Here is a 13,627-nt window from a genome sequence, read left to right on the forward strand (position 1 = left end):
TTGAGGACGGGCTTGGAATAAATGCCACAAGCTAAGATTTTCAGACCTGAAATATAGGGTAAGTTTAGGAATACTAAGTAAAATAGTTTCAGTTAAACATGTAAAAGGGAAAAAAGTGATACATAAGACATAGCTAAAAAGGTAGACTAAGGCTGGATCATGGAAGTTGTTTGCTTTTGTATTAAACAAGTAATACACTCAGTGTTGCCATTGCACACCTGTTCTGTGCCAGACTTGGTTCCAAACTATGGACATGTGATGGTGAACAAAACAGATCAAGGATCTGCATATGCAAGGGGCAAGCAGTAAATATACAAATAAACTTTCCAAACAGCATGTTTGGAAAACACAAACCATTATGGGTGGTGTGAAGGAAAGAGAAGAGACAGTGAGAAGGAGGAGGAGGGAAAGCTCTCTTAGGAAATGGCAGTTGAGGGGCACCTGGGTGGCTCAGTGGGTTAAGCCGCTGCCTTCGGCTCAGGTCATGATCTCAGGGTCAATCTCAGGATTGAGCCCCACATCGGGCTCTCTGCTCAGCAGGGAGCCTGCTTCCTCCTCTCTCTCTCTCTCTCTCTCTCTCTCTCTGCCTGCCTCTCTGCCTACTTGTGATCTCTGTCTGTCAAATAAATAAACAAAATCTTAAAAAAAAAAAAAAAAGGAAATGGTATTTGAGTTGAGCTCTGTAGAGTGAGTTAGCTTCTGGAAGAGTCAGGTAAGGATGGCAGGTGCGCAGGAGCATTCCCAGGGGGAGTTGTAGTGACAGCAGAGACTCTGAGGCACGGAAGTAGTAGATGCATTTGGGAAGGTGAAAATGTAAAACACCTGTGGAGGTGCTTATAGAGAAGGGGGCACAGTGACTCTTAGTCTGGAGAGTCAGGGGCAGAATATGCAAAGCCTCCCCAGAAACATTAAGGGTTTGGGTATCATTCTAAGTGTAAAAGAAACAGACTGGTTAATTTTAAGGACAACAATATACTACATGTCATTATTTTGAAGGTGCATATTTTTAATACTATAATATTTGGATGTTTCTTATAGTTGATGTGATTTTTTTTAAAGCAGTATGAAACAGGTGGCAGAATTCCCCCCCCCTTGCTTAGAGGCACATAAAATATTTGTGTCCTTTTTAATGTATGTACTCTTACGTTTGGTTTTACTCAGTACTCTGTATATTTAAAACACACATCACCCAGGATGCTGTTTGGAAATGAGATTAGAGGGACAAGAGAAAAGTCAGAAGGAGTCTTGCAGGATCTTGTTCAAGCCAAACATATTGGTCCTCAGGCTAGTGTAGCAACAGTGTGATGGAGAGAAATGAATGACTCATGAAATCTTTTGAAAATGGAACCTGGTCTTGGGTTAGAGCATAGTGTTGGTTTGGACATAGGATAAGAAGCAGAGGAAATACGGAGGATAGATCTCTGGTTCTGGATTTAGCAACTAGATATTTGTTGGCACTCTGCTCACGGGACGGTGGGGATGGAAGCAGGTTTGTTTGTTTTTTTTAAAGACCACATTTATGATTTGGGTTTATTAGAGCTGCCCATTTAATATCCATGTGGTTGTATCAGGCAGGCAATTGGATCAGTTTAGATCTAGTGCTCAGAAGAAAAGTCTAGGCCGAGGAAACAACCTGGAGTGGTCAGATACACATGGTATTTGAAGGTTATCAGGGTGGATGGGGCCATCAAGAGAGATACAGAATGAGAAGGAAAGAGGGTCTAGGACTAAGCCCTGAGAAACACTAACATTTAGGAAGAAGTAAAAGATTGTGTGGGAGTGGCCACAGGGTTAAGTGGAAACCCAGGAGTGTATAAGAAGTAGAAGGTACTTTAAGAAGAGTGTGGTCAACTCTATTAAATACCACTGAGAGATCTGTGAAGACGCCAGTCAAGAAGAGTCCTTTGGATTTTACAAAAGGGTGACCTTATCGATAGCCATCCCAGTGGATTAGTATATTTGAGAGTCACCCAAGAACATACAAAAACTGATGATGTGGATACAACATGTATGGAAAGGTCCAGAAATTTTGCTGTTAGAAGGTTGACTAATTGAACAACAACAACAAAAAAGAACGAAGAGAGGAAATCAGAAGAGTGTGATGACTGAATTGTGGGTAGGTAGTCAAGAATGAGTCCCAGGCTTTTGGACTGAGATGATGTTTGTGTTTTTAGGGTGGTTTTCATTAGGATGCCTTTAATTAAGGATGGTAATATACATTGTCCACATAATGATTGATTAAAATCAGGGAAAAATTTGGGTTTACTTTCTCTGGAACTTCTAGTTGTTTCCAGAAATCCAATGGGAGCCAGCTCTGGGTAATTTTTAAAGAATAATTTAAGTAAATTTTTTTTGAAGTAGTGGGTTTCAAAACTAGGAAGAAAATGATCTCTCACTGGCTAGCCTTCTTTTCAAGATTTCATGTACTAGAAAGCTGGATTTGAAGTATAATTTGCTACCTCTATCATTTCTTTGCTGCTTATGTTAGGCTACTAGCTTTCAGAACATACTTGTGACCATCAAGGTCCCAGGTTTTTCCCTTCCCCTTCTCTGTCAGGCATCGGTGTGGCAGTCCAACGCTGCACAAGGACGTCGTTTTGCTGTTTTCTGGCTCATCCCCATTTCTCAGAACAAAGTTCTTTTCCTTAACACATAAGGCCCAGATTCTCCAGCCTTGTCGCTATTGCCAGACCTCGGTGGACCTTTTTCTTTCAAAGGCTCTTTCCATATCCTATTGTATTGTCTGGACCATCTCCAAATCCAGTTTTTAATTTCCTATTGGCTAAATTTTATTTTTTTTCTTTAGGCCCTGCACTCTTCCGCTTAATCCTGGCTTCTCTCCTCTGCTGTGAGAGAGACCTTAATCTCTTTTGGGCCAGCCGCCATGCCATTTTAAAATTCCTCTGGGCAGCGATGCAGCTGGTTTAACATTGTTCAATCCCACTTCTTGGCTGGGATTTACTGTCTCCTGGTCGGCTTCCGTTCCTTTCAGTAAGAAGTAGGAGGGTTGCATTTCCCCTGAAGCAGGAACCCTACATCCCTTCCAGTATAAGCCTCCCCCCAGCACCTCCCCACCACCGACTTTTTTGGCTTTATTTTCCAAAGATTCTGGCACCAAATATTTAACCAGTTGCAGTTGGTCAGGAAGCCCTGAGCTGATATAGTAGGTCATTCCTTTTTAAGAGTAAATTCATAGAGCCCCACTGCTAGACATGGTCCTGGGATTTCCCGGGCCTGCAACACCCTTGGAGCTTGACGGGCCTTTCTTGCAAGGGTCTCCCAGAAATATAGCCTCTTCAGGACATACAGTACCTTGGGTGTTTAGTTTTCAAGTATGATACTGCTTTGTTCAGACCTTGTCCAAGGATAGGAGGAGAGTACTTGATTAAACCGTAAGGCAGTAGGAGATAAGTTGGAGAGTGAGTATCTTGACTCACATCTTTGTGGTGAAAACATACCAGTATGCTTGTGGGACTCACAGACATTTGTTTCTGCTTGTCCTCTTGCACTGGCCTTTTATAACCATCACTGTGATGGGAGGCAAGAGGTCGTGATGGCTAGAGCCACAAACTTAGATTCAGAAGGGTGCTCCTTCCCCGCGCTCTGCGCCTTGGCCAGCTCTGATGGGGTAACCTTGAGGCAAGTTACTTAGCCTCTCTAGGCCTCAGCTTTCTGGTTCTTAAAATGAAGGGGTTGAACTGGATACTCTTCAAAGTTCCTTCCAGTTGAGACAAACCCTATCATTCATAAAAAAATGTTTGGATGACAGGAAGGCTTTTTCTTCTCAACCATACAGCTGTGGAGATTTTCCTGTGAAAGATTGCTACCAGAAATGGGACTCAGTTTCTGTCATCCACCTCTCTAGAGAGTGCGGGCAGCGGCAGGAGGGCCATTAATGAGCTTTTGCTTCCAACAGGTAGTTATGGCCTACTCAGAATAAGAAGAAAGAAAAATGGGAGGCCTGTGTGGCTCAGTTGGTTGGGCGGCTGCCTTCGGCTCAGGTCATGATCCCAGCATCCTGGGATTGAGTCCCACATTGGGCTCCTTGCTCGGCGGGGAGCCTGCTTCTCCCTCTGCCTCTGCCTGCCACTCTGTCTGCCTGTGCTCAATCTCTCTGACAAATAAATAAAATCTTAAAAAAAAAAAAAAAAAAACAGAAGAAGAAGAAGAAAGAAAATCAACAGCACAAAGATAGGACATGTTAAAAAAAAAAAAAAGAAACACTTTTTTCTTAGTTCAGAACAAAAAATATGAGGAAGAAAACCAAATCATTTTGTTAAAAACCTATATGCAGATAGAGGTTCCTTTCTCCCCATACCCATACTTTTTGGTATATAGTACAGAAAACCTAATAGAATCATTGGGGTTTTATTAGGAATTTCATTGTTGAGGTCTTTGAACATAGTTGGTAATTTTCTGGGGAGTAAATAAGCCTTATCCCAGAACCCCAATCCCTTTTAGAAAAACATGCCTCTTTTCCATACTTTCACCTTATTTTGTAGCTCACTTTACCTAAGGGAGAAGGTGACACCAAGTATCTGGCCTTATGCTTTTATTTGAGGATTTGAGGAGCGTGGGTGGGGTTCTGCTCTTATATGTAAAATCCCTGATAATAATTAGTAGGTTTTGAAAAGCTTTGGTCTGTGGAGAAAAGGTACCAGGTAAAAAGCAATTAGGCAAGGAAAAGAGATGGACCAAATGGGTCAAAAGTTAAGACCTCCTAAATGTGGGCCTGTGTAGTCATCGACAGCATTGCTCCTTTAAAAACGAGCCACTGGTAGATAGTTCCAGTTACCCACGATGATGCTCTATTTCTTTCCGATGGTTATGTTATTCTTGTTATTAGAGAATTCCTATCAGTGATCCACTATCCTTGGTCTGTGTAATTCTTCCTTGAATTCATATCTATATTTATAATATTTATATCTGCCTTGCTGTAAAAAATATTAATGGCAAAAAGTTGCATGAGAAATCAGCAGTCTTGTAGGAGCATAACTAATTCATCTGGGTTGCCAACGAAGAGATTTCTGGAAAGTCATTTCTTCATCACTCATCTGGGAGACAGTATGACTGGTGATAAGATCATGCGTGGCTCTTCCAGATGCCAAAGCAGAACTGGTTTTAGTGCTTTAGTAGAATGACCCCTTCATTAAGCAAAGAGAAGACCTCTCATGTTAGCATCATTCAGAATGGAATTTCATATTAAAAATAAAAAAAGTATTAAAAATCAGCTTCAGGGGACGCCTGGGTGGCTCAGTTGGTTAAGCAGCTGCCTTCGGCTCAAGTCATGATCCCAGCGTCCTGGGATCGAGCCCCACATCAGGCTCCTTGCTCTGCAGGGAGCCTGCTTCTCCCTCTGACTCTGCCTGCCACTCTGTCTGCCTGTGCTCGCTCTCTCCCCTCTCTCTCTCTGACAAATAAATAAAATCTTAAAAAAAAAAAAAATCAGCTTCAGTAAAACAAGATGGTGTTCACTTGTCCATGTAATGAAGCTTTCATCTTGGTAAGCTTTTATTCTCACATAATAATAAATGTTCTTGCATTTTAGTTTTATTATTATAGAATTGATCTTAATTATAGGAGATCTTGGAATTTTATAGACAGGACTAACAATGGAAAAATATCTCTGCACTCACGTCATCAAAGACAATTCTAATGAAATAGTGTTGTTTTATACAGGTCATTAGAGAAGTAAAATGCATGTTGTCCTTTTGTTCAGCTATTTCCTTACCTCATTGTTGAAAACATGGAACTGCTGAAAGTTACAGTGTATCGTTTTCATAAACTATGAGTTGTTGAAGAGCTAGTCTCCAGCAGGCACTCCACGTTATTTTTTCCTATTCATTCAAATCCAAAATATTGCTCATCTAAACTTTCTGTGTTAATCACTGATACATTAATTCTGAGGCTGCAAGATGCCCAGTAACTCATAACCATCTCAGAACTTGTTCACCTTAGGTCAGTTTCTCAGTTCCTGAGCTGGTGGCCATTAGCACGAAGTCATCATCTGTTGTGACTGTGCAGAACTCATGAGAAGGAAAGCAAGAGATGTTATTGCAAGAATCTGGGCTAAAAGCCGCCAGATTTCCAGCACTGGTTTTCCTTCCTCCTTCTTTGCCGTCTCATTTTAGCAGGGAGCTAAGTTGCCGGTGACATTCAGTTGGAGGTTTTCCACCCCAAACAGTGGCCTGGGAGAGGGGGGACAGCAGCGGCACAAAATGCTCTGGGAGGAGAGAGGAGGGACCCTGAAGTCTGACACTTGGGAGGTGTCCCTTGGGCTGACTCCTGATGCGCCAGGAGGAGTTTCCAAGCAAAGCTGATGGTGGGGAGACTTTCTAGTGGAGGGAGGGAGTGGAGGGTTCCAAGTCAGTGAGAAGACAAAGACCATAGCGTTTTCAAGAATTCTGGTGTACTGAGACAGCTGAGACATAAATTGGGAAGGAAGTGTTGGCTAAGAACTCTGGCTGGATGCTTAGCCAGGAGCCGGAGGAGGAAGGGTGCTCTGTGCTCTGCCAAGGAGAGTGGTTGGTGTCCTGCAGCCAAGAAGAGATCCTGAGTATTCTGAAAAAGGGAATGTCACTGACAGGTTTGCGGTTAGTGAAGAATGGGTTAGGGACATGACAGAGGAGAGGGGGAAGCATGCCGCCAAGATTTCTAGCGAGGGTGACTGGTTGGAGTCTCTGATGAAGAGAGTATAGGAGAAAGGAAGGTGAAGTAAGATGGGTGTGACCGTCAGCTCAGTTGTCATGAAATGTCCCATAGTTTCAAATAAATGGCTTTAAATGCTGGAGGTCAACCTTTGAGAAAGATTAGGAAATCATCAGTGTATAATTGATAATTTGAAGGATTTCTGCCTTTCTTCCCAGCTCTTAAATCCTGTGGCTCCGTGAATAGTTTCTTAGACAAATACCCATTTCCAGAAGTCTAAAATTAGTAATGGCCTGTATTAAGTGATTTGATGATACTGTGTAGTTACTGATCTCACTGTTGTGGTCAGTAAATAAATCCTAGCCTTATGCTGACATTGGAAACCCATCAGAACAGATTTACTGCATGTCATCTCTGTGTTAGATGTTACAGGGGAGAGTCAGTTTTTTGTTTTTTTTTTTAAGATTTTATTTATTTATATGACAGACAGAGATCACAAGTAGGCAGAGAAGCAGGCAGAGAGAGACAGGGAGGCAGGCTCCCTGCCAAGCAGAGAGCCCGATGCAGGACTCGATCCCAGGACCCTGAGATCCTGACCTGAGCCAAAGGCAGAGGCTTAACCCACTGAGCCACCCAGGTGCCCCGAAAGTCAGTTTTTTTAGATGTGAAATAATGTCATTGAGTTTTTGGTTCAAGTTGAGGTAGGAGATAGAGGCAAAAAAAAAAAAAGGGCAGAAATAAGATTTGTCAGTCAGCTCAGGAAGTGTGGTTTAGGAATAATACAGTGAATTTGGTTTCAGGCTTGATAAGTTTGAGATTAGAGTAAAAGATGAAATGGAAATGATTAAGACTAAGAAGGATCCTGGCTGGAGATAAAGCTTTGGGATTCATTCCGAGGACCGTGGTAATTGAAATCCAGATTGTCTGGAAAGGGTGGGACAGGGCAACGCTAAGGAAGCAGCAGATCCCAGGGAGCCCGAGCCCTGGCAGACCCCGTCTTCAGACTGTGGAAGGGTGAGGGCCAGCCAGCGTGGTTAAACGTTGATCAGGAATAATACTCTGTCATGGGATATGGAAAGAGAGAGTTCAGGGAGGGAGTTGGCCAGCCTGGGACGTCAAGGATGATGGTGGCTGCTGACTGGAAAATGATGATCAGATTTACGGACGGGTCAGCCGTTGGTGGTCTTTCTCCAGAGGAGCTTCATGGAATAAAGAGTGAGAAAGGGAGTTTGTAGGTCAAGAAGGAACAGGGGGAGGAATAATCATAACAATGGTTGGCCTGTAGTGTACGCGTCCCATGTCACATGCCAGGCGCTGTTCTAAGCACTTTATTTATACATGTTCCTTTGTTGAGTCCTCCCAGTAATTTTAGGACTATACCAATGTTACTAGTAGTAGTGTGGTTACTAGTTTGTTTTTTACTGGTGAGGTACGTGAAGGACAAAGGCCATGCATATAGATCGTTCTTCTGAGACGTTTTGTAGCAGTAGAATGAATGGGAAAGCACAGTAGGTGACCTCACAGTGAAGTGAACGCTATTCCGGGAGATTTAAACATGTTCGCAGTCAGGGAAGGGAGGAGGAACTGAGGACGCTAGAGAAGGGCGAGCAGGTAGGACTCAAGCGAGGAGAACGTGGTAGGGAAAGAGCCCAGCCTTGAAAGGAGAAGCAACAGTTTTGTTTGAGTTGAATAAAGCAAAAGTGGGTGGTCCCTCATCGTTTACAATTCAGAAGCGAGATACTCTCTGGACTTATGCTTGATTGTGTTGGAAAATTAGGAAGGGAAGCGAAACAATTCCCAAATCATCATTGCGTTCATTTTCTTTTTCTTCTGGAAAGTTTCCTGACTCGACATTAAACAATTTAGAAAGAGCAGGGCCCCCTGGCTGGCTCCTTGGGAAGAGCGTGTGATTTTTGATCCTCGGGGTCATGAGTTTGAGCTCTGTGTTGGGTGTAGGGCTTTCTTAAATAAATAAAACGTTTTTAAAAATTGAGGAAGAGCAAAGTTCAGTTTTATTAACTCCTCCAAACTAAATTCCGTCAAGGGCTACTTAACTTACCATTTTTTTTTAAATCATTTGTTATCTTCCCATGTATTTGGATGCAGCAATTGCATTTTCAGCATTGTTTCTCCAAAAGCCTGTCTTTGGGGAGCGTGTAATCCAGAAGCAGAGAGGACAGAACCTGACAGATGAGAGCGTGTGGTATGGCAGGAAAACAGGAAAAAGGGAAGGGGAACGAAAAGGCGAAGTCAGTCACTTACAGTCAGTCACTGTAAGGATAAAGACGTATATCTAGGGGCACCTGGGTGGCTCAGTGGGTTGGGGCCTCTGCCTTTGGCTTGGGTCGTGGTCCCGGCGTCCTGGGATCGAGCCCTGCGTCGGACTTTCTGCTCGGCGGGGAGCCTGCTTCCTCCTCTCCTCTCTCTGCCTGCCTCTCTGCCTACTTGTGATCTCTCCTTCTGTCAAATACATAAATAAAATCTTTAAAAAAAAAAAGTATATCTAAAAGTCTGTTTTTAACTTCATAATTGAGACATCACTTTCATGAAAACATTTTTATTGGGGGAAAAAAGGCATAAGATCACTATCATCAAGTTTTTAGAGAACACGTGAATTTACAAGTCGGCCACTGGCTAACAGGGGTGGGGGGGGCACAGCATGGACATTTAGGACCTTGAGTGGCTATAACTTGAATAGGTCAGACCGGGTGGGTACCCTGCTGAACTCATCAGATTCCCTGTCTCTCCTCTCTCTCCTCCTCCCCCTCCTCCCCCTCCCTTCCCCCTCCCCTCCCCCCTCCTCTTCCTCCCCCTCCCCCTTTTCTCACCCCCCTTCTCCTCCTCCTCCTCCCTCTCCTTCTTTCCTCCCTTCCTGAAAATGCTGTTGAGATTTGTCCAAGGTTATCTATAGGGATGAGTAAGCGACCTCTGCAGAAAGAACTGTGAGCATCGACCATGATTCAGAATGGGTGACCGTACTTTGCCGGGTTTCCCTGGTAGGAGAACATACTCTCCTTGGAAATACAGGGTTGGAAGCCAGCAGAAAACAGACAGTGGCAATTCCAGCAGCTCTTTCTGTTCGAAAACATTTCCTGAGGAAAAGTACATGTTTTCTCACAGAGCCCAGCCTTTGTCTCTGAAGACATTGTCATCAAAACATTTTATTTCTATGTAAAATGTTTTAGAAGTCCATTCTGTGTAAACATGATCATCTCAGACCAGTCGAGGTATGTCGAGCACCTCTGTCGATCCATTAATATCTGGTGTTTGTCAGTCTGTGTTTTGTGTCTGATGTGAAATGTCTCTTTTGCAGATATTGATGAATGTGTAAACAACACTGTGTGTGACAGTCACGGGTTTTGTGACAATACGCCCGGCTCCTTCCGCTGCCTCTGTTATCAGGGCTTTCAGGCCCCACAGGATGGGCAAGGGTGTGTGGGTGAGTGTTTAGATTTCTTTCCACAACATGTTTCACGTCCCCACCTATTGAAATGCAGCCCTAGTTATCCAGAGCAGGAGAGGCTGTAAACAAGGTCATTGGGATAGAATTTCATCCTCATTCGATGTGATCGCCCAGTTTGGGGGTGTACAGAAAGATGGCTTCTGAACTTGCTCAGGACATTAAGAAATAAAGAAGAAGAACTGAATTCCATGTGTATTGAAAAAAGAACACCTGTTGAAACTCTGAGCTGTGGCTACGGAGCCCTTCCGCAGAGTCCCGCCTGCACAGGCAGCTGTCTGGTGTGTGGTATGGCTTGTGGGTCTTCACGATGTACCTCCTTAAGCAGTGCAGTTAAGCAGAAGTGTTGGCAGGAGTTTCATTTTCCAGGAATGACACCCGTAAAATGATGCTTCGGATTGTGCAACTCTGTTTCTCCAGTCTGTCTGGGTTGATGGAGCTGGAAGGCATCCTGAATGTCATCACATGTCCTGGAACAGGGTCCAGCTCATGCTCCTATAGACAACACATTTTATATCTCCTTTTCTGATCAGCTGTGATTGCTTTAAATCAAAATCATTACAAAACATTTGCAATAAGAGCCATAATCAGGGAAGGAAGAAAGGCTATGAAATGCAGATCCTCACAGGTAACGAGGCTTTTCCTTTATGCTTACTCTGTCCGTTTCATAGCAGACACTGTCTCAGGAGGAGTCCGTAACTCCTGAGTTTGAACGTCTGCAATTCCAAGCACATCCAGATTAAACGGGGGAAGCAAAATTGATTTCCCCAAAGTTTAGTGGTGAAATTGCCCCCGTGAGTAGCCACCACTTTAAAACTAACACTGTCATCATTGCTGGTTCCAACTCCTGCTTTAGTCTCCTTTGCGCTAAAATGCAGGCAACAAAAACTGTCTAAATGTTTTGACAAAACGGGTCAGGTGACCTGCATGCCACCTCCCAGCCTCAGCACCTCCTTCTTCACCTCGAACGCTCCCGCGACGTAAAATGTACATCAGCGTGTGGCTGCTCACGCGGCTGTGCAGGGATGGGGCTGCTGTTTGCTGCTTCTGCTGGAGACATCTTCCCAGCGTCCCCTTGCCTGAGTGGGGATTCATCCCACTGTCTCCTGAGGATCCTGCCCCTCTCCTCCCAGACGCTGTCCCCACTCCAGCTCGGCATGGACCCCTCCTCCTGCTTCCCGAACACCTTTCTCGGATTCAGCTACAGTACTGCCGAACTGCGGGGCTGTCATTAGCGTAGACGGCCTGCAGCTGCCTTCTCCGAGGCCTCCAGAGCCCGTGGTTGAGAACCTTGTCTCTCGTCCTGGCTGGGACTAATGGTTGGCCTGTTGTAGGTGCGCGGTGGATTTTAACTGTGACCTGCTGAGATAGCAGCTATCCTGCCGCGGACTCCATGTCCGCTCCTGAACCTCTGGTAGAGGTTCATGTCCGACCAGTCCGATGAGGATAGCAAACCCATCCTGACGTTCTGTTTCAGCCCACAAAACACCATCCTTAGAGGAAGGATATTTGTTATCATTTTACCGAACTCAACAGGTGTCATTTCATCTGTTCATTCACACTCCCCAAATATTAACTGAGCGTCTACTATATGCACCTGCTGCTGGGTGTTCTGTAGGATTTGAGACTCAAATCATCCCTGAGAGCAAACTTCGGCCATTCTGTTTCCTCTACTTGGACTCTGCCTGCACCTACCCCCTCACACCCCACACCCTCTGACTCCCCCCCCATCAACCCCCTTTCAGCTCTGCTCCATATCACCCCCTCATCCTTCAGCTGGAACTTGGGTCCAGTATCCTGTCCCTAACCCAGCCCTTCCCTGAAGGTCCACTGTTCCATGCTTTCCTTGCACTTTTTATTCTTAGCGCTTACCACGGCTTGTGAGATCGTCTGGCTGATTTCCCTGGCTTGACTCTAAGCTCTGTGAAGGCAGGAGTTGGGCCCGCCTGCATAATCATTGTTGGCCCAGTGCCTGGCCTGCAGAAGTAAACTGGAAAGTACTTTTTTGATTGAGTGAATTCATTCTCGTGGGAGAGATACCAAGAGTCATGTAAATAATACGAGTTTGAAAGTAGAAAGTTCCATTTGACATTTACCAAATTGATAAATGTGAACTGGCAAATTTCTAAAGTCAATTTTTCTGGTCTACATTATGACTGTCTGAGTTGATTAAATATGCCAGCTCTCTGCTTTCCTTCATGTTCTAATACCTTTCATAAGCAAAACCCAGCTCATTAGGTTTATATCTGTTTATATACGAAGTGAAACGGAAAACTGAGGTAATTACCCAAATAAGTCAAGATTCATAAACTTTTTGTCCAATTAACTGGGTATAGCAGGTGAAAATAAGATTTTTTTCCCCTAAATGATTTGGATAATATTTAACTTTATATAATATTTAACTTTGTATAAACCATCTCAGAGTACGCTTATGAGAGCTGATGTTTGTACGTGTTTAATGCATAAAATACATGAGCATTTCAGATGTCAATTCAAATACTTTGTTCAACTGGGCATTCCTTAATAAAATTTCTTTGGACGAGACACATTAAATGTAGTGTTGGGCAAGGTCAAACGTTAGAATTAGCCCTTTTTAGGACTATGTGCTTACATAATATTGAATAAAGTGTACTCGGTAGTAGATTCCTGGGCTATGTTTTAGTTAAGTATTAAGTACAAACGAATAGCACTTAGCAAAATAGAAAGCACCCGCAGAAGACCTGCAGAATTTTTAAAGGCACAGCCCGTGATACGTTCCTGGAATAGTTTGTTTCATGTGAATGACTAACGTAACCTGATGAGTATTTACAGGGGTCTTCCCTTCATTTCCTAAAGGGATACACACCTGATTTCTGGTTGTTGAAGTATGGACATTTTGGCTACTACTGTATTTTCAGATACATGAATAGATTGAAAACAATTTTGTAAGAACGGTTCTTGTTTCTGAAGTGCCAGGTCTGCTAATTTTCCTGAATTCAAAAGTGAGAGCAGACTGTCCTGTTCTTTAAGACCTCATTATGTCAAAAAGTCAAGGAAGAGAGAATTAAATGGTCAGGGTGTACACAGGCCGCTTGCAGTTCGATCCCAGGGCCCTCCGTAAAGTGGAACTGGAATATGGAAACTTGGCTTTGTGTTTTCATGGTCCTTTTACACGAACCGAATTGTGCAGCCCAGTCTTGAGCAACCCCATCCCCAGAAAATAGTGGGAGGCTCTGATTGCTCATGGGGGACCATTTGGGACCAGCAGACACTACTAGCCCTGGCACAACTGGTAAAATAGAGAGCTGTCAGCAGGGAGGCATGCGTCTGACTTGATCTGTGCTCCCTTTTCCAGATGTGAACGAGTGCGAGCTGCTCAGTGGGGTGTGTGGTGAAGCCTTCTGTGAAAACGTGGAAGGGTCCTTCCTGTGTGTGTGTGCTGATGAAAACCAGGAGTACAGCCCCATGACTGGGCAGTGCCGCTCCCGGGACTCTGGAGGTAAGTCTCCGTGGCTCCTTTTGGGGGCTTATCCCTACTCA

The 13,627-nt window shown here is 44.0% G+C and overlaps 1 protein-coding gene across 11 annotated transcripts in view; it reads left to right on the forward strand.

Moving 5' to 3' along the window:
• The window catches only part of LTBP1 (latent transforming growth factor beta binding protein 1), a 406,687-nt gene that overhangs the window by 345,869 nt on the left and 47,191 nt on the right, over window positions 1–13,627 (forward strand). For 7 of the 11 annotated variants that reach the window (XM_032352967.1, XM_032352970.1, XM_032352973.1 and 4 more), the window contains 2 exons: window positions 9,962–10,087; window positions 13,443–13,586. In XM_032352967.1, coding sequence (XP_032208858.1) covers window positions 9,962–10,087; window positions 13,443–13,586 — 270 coding nt within the window. The remainder of the gene's footprint in view (window positions 1–9,961; window positions 10,088–13,442; window positions 13,587–13,627) is intronic. The other 4 variants (XM_032352969.1, XM_032352972.1, XM_032352975.1 and 1 more) reach the window with 1 other exon arrangement.

This window comes from Mustela erminea, chromosome 7 (assembly GCF_009829155.1).
Source record: "Mustela erminea isolate mMusErm1 chromosome 7, mMusErm1.Pri, whole genome shotgun sequence".
Taxonomy (NCBI): domain Eukaryota; kingdom Metazoa; phylum Chordata; class Mammalia; order Carnivora; family Mustelidae; genus Mustela; species Mustela erminea.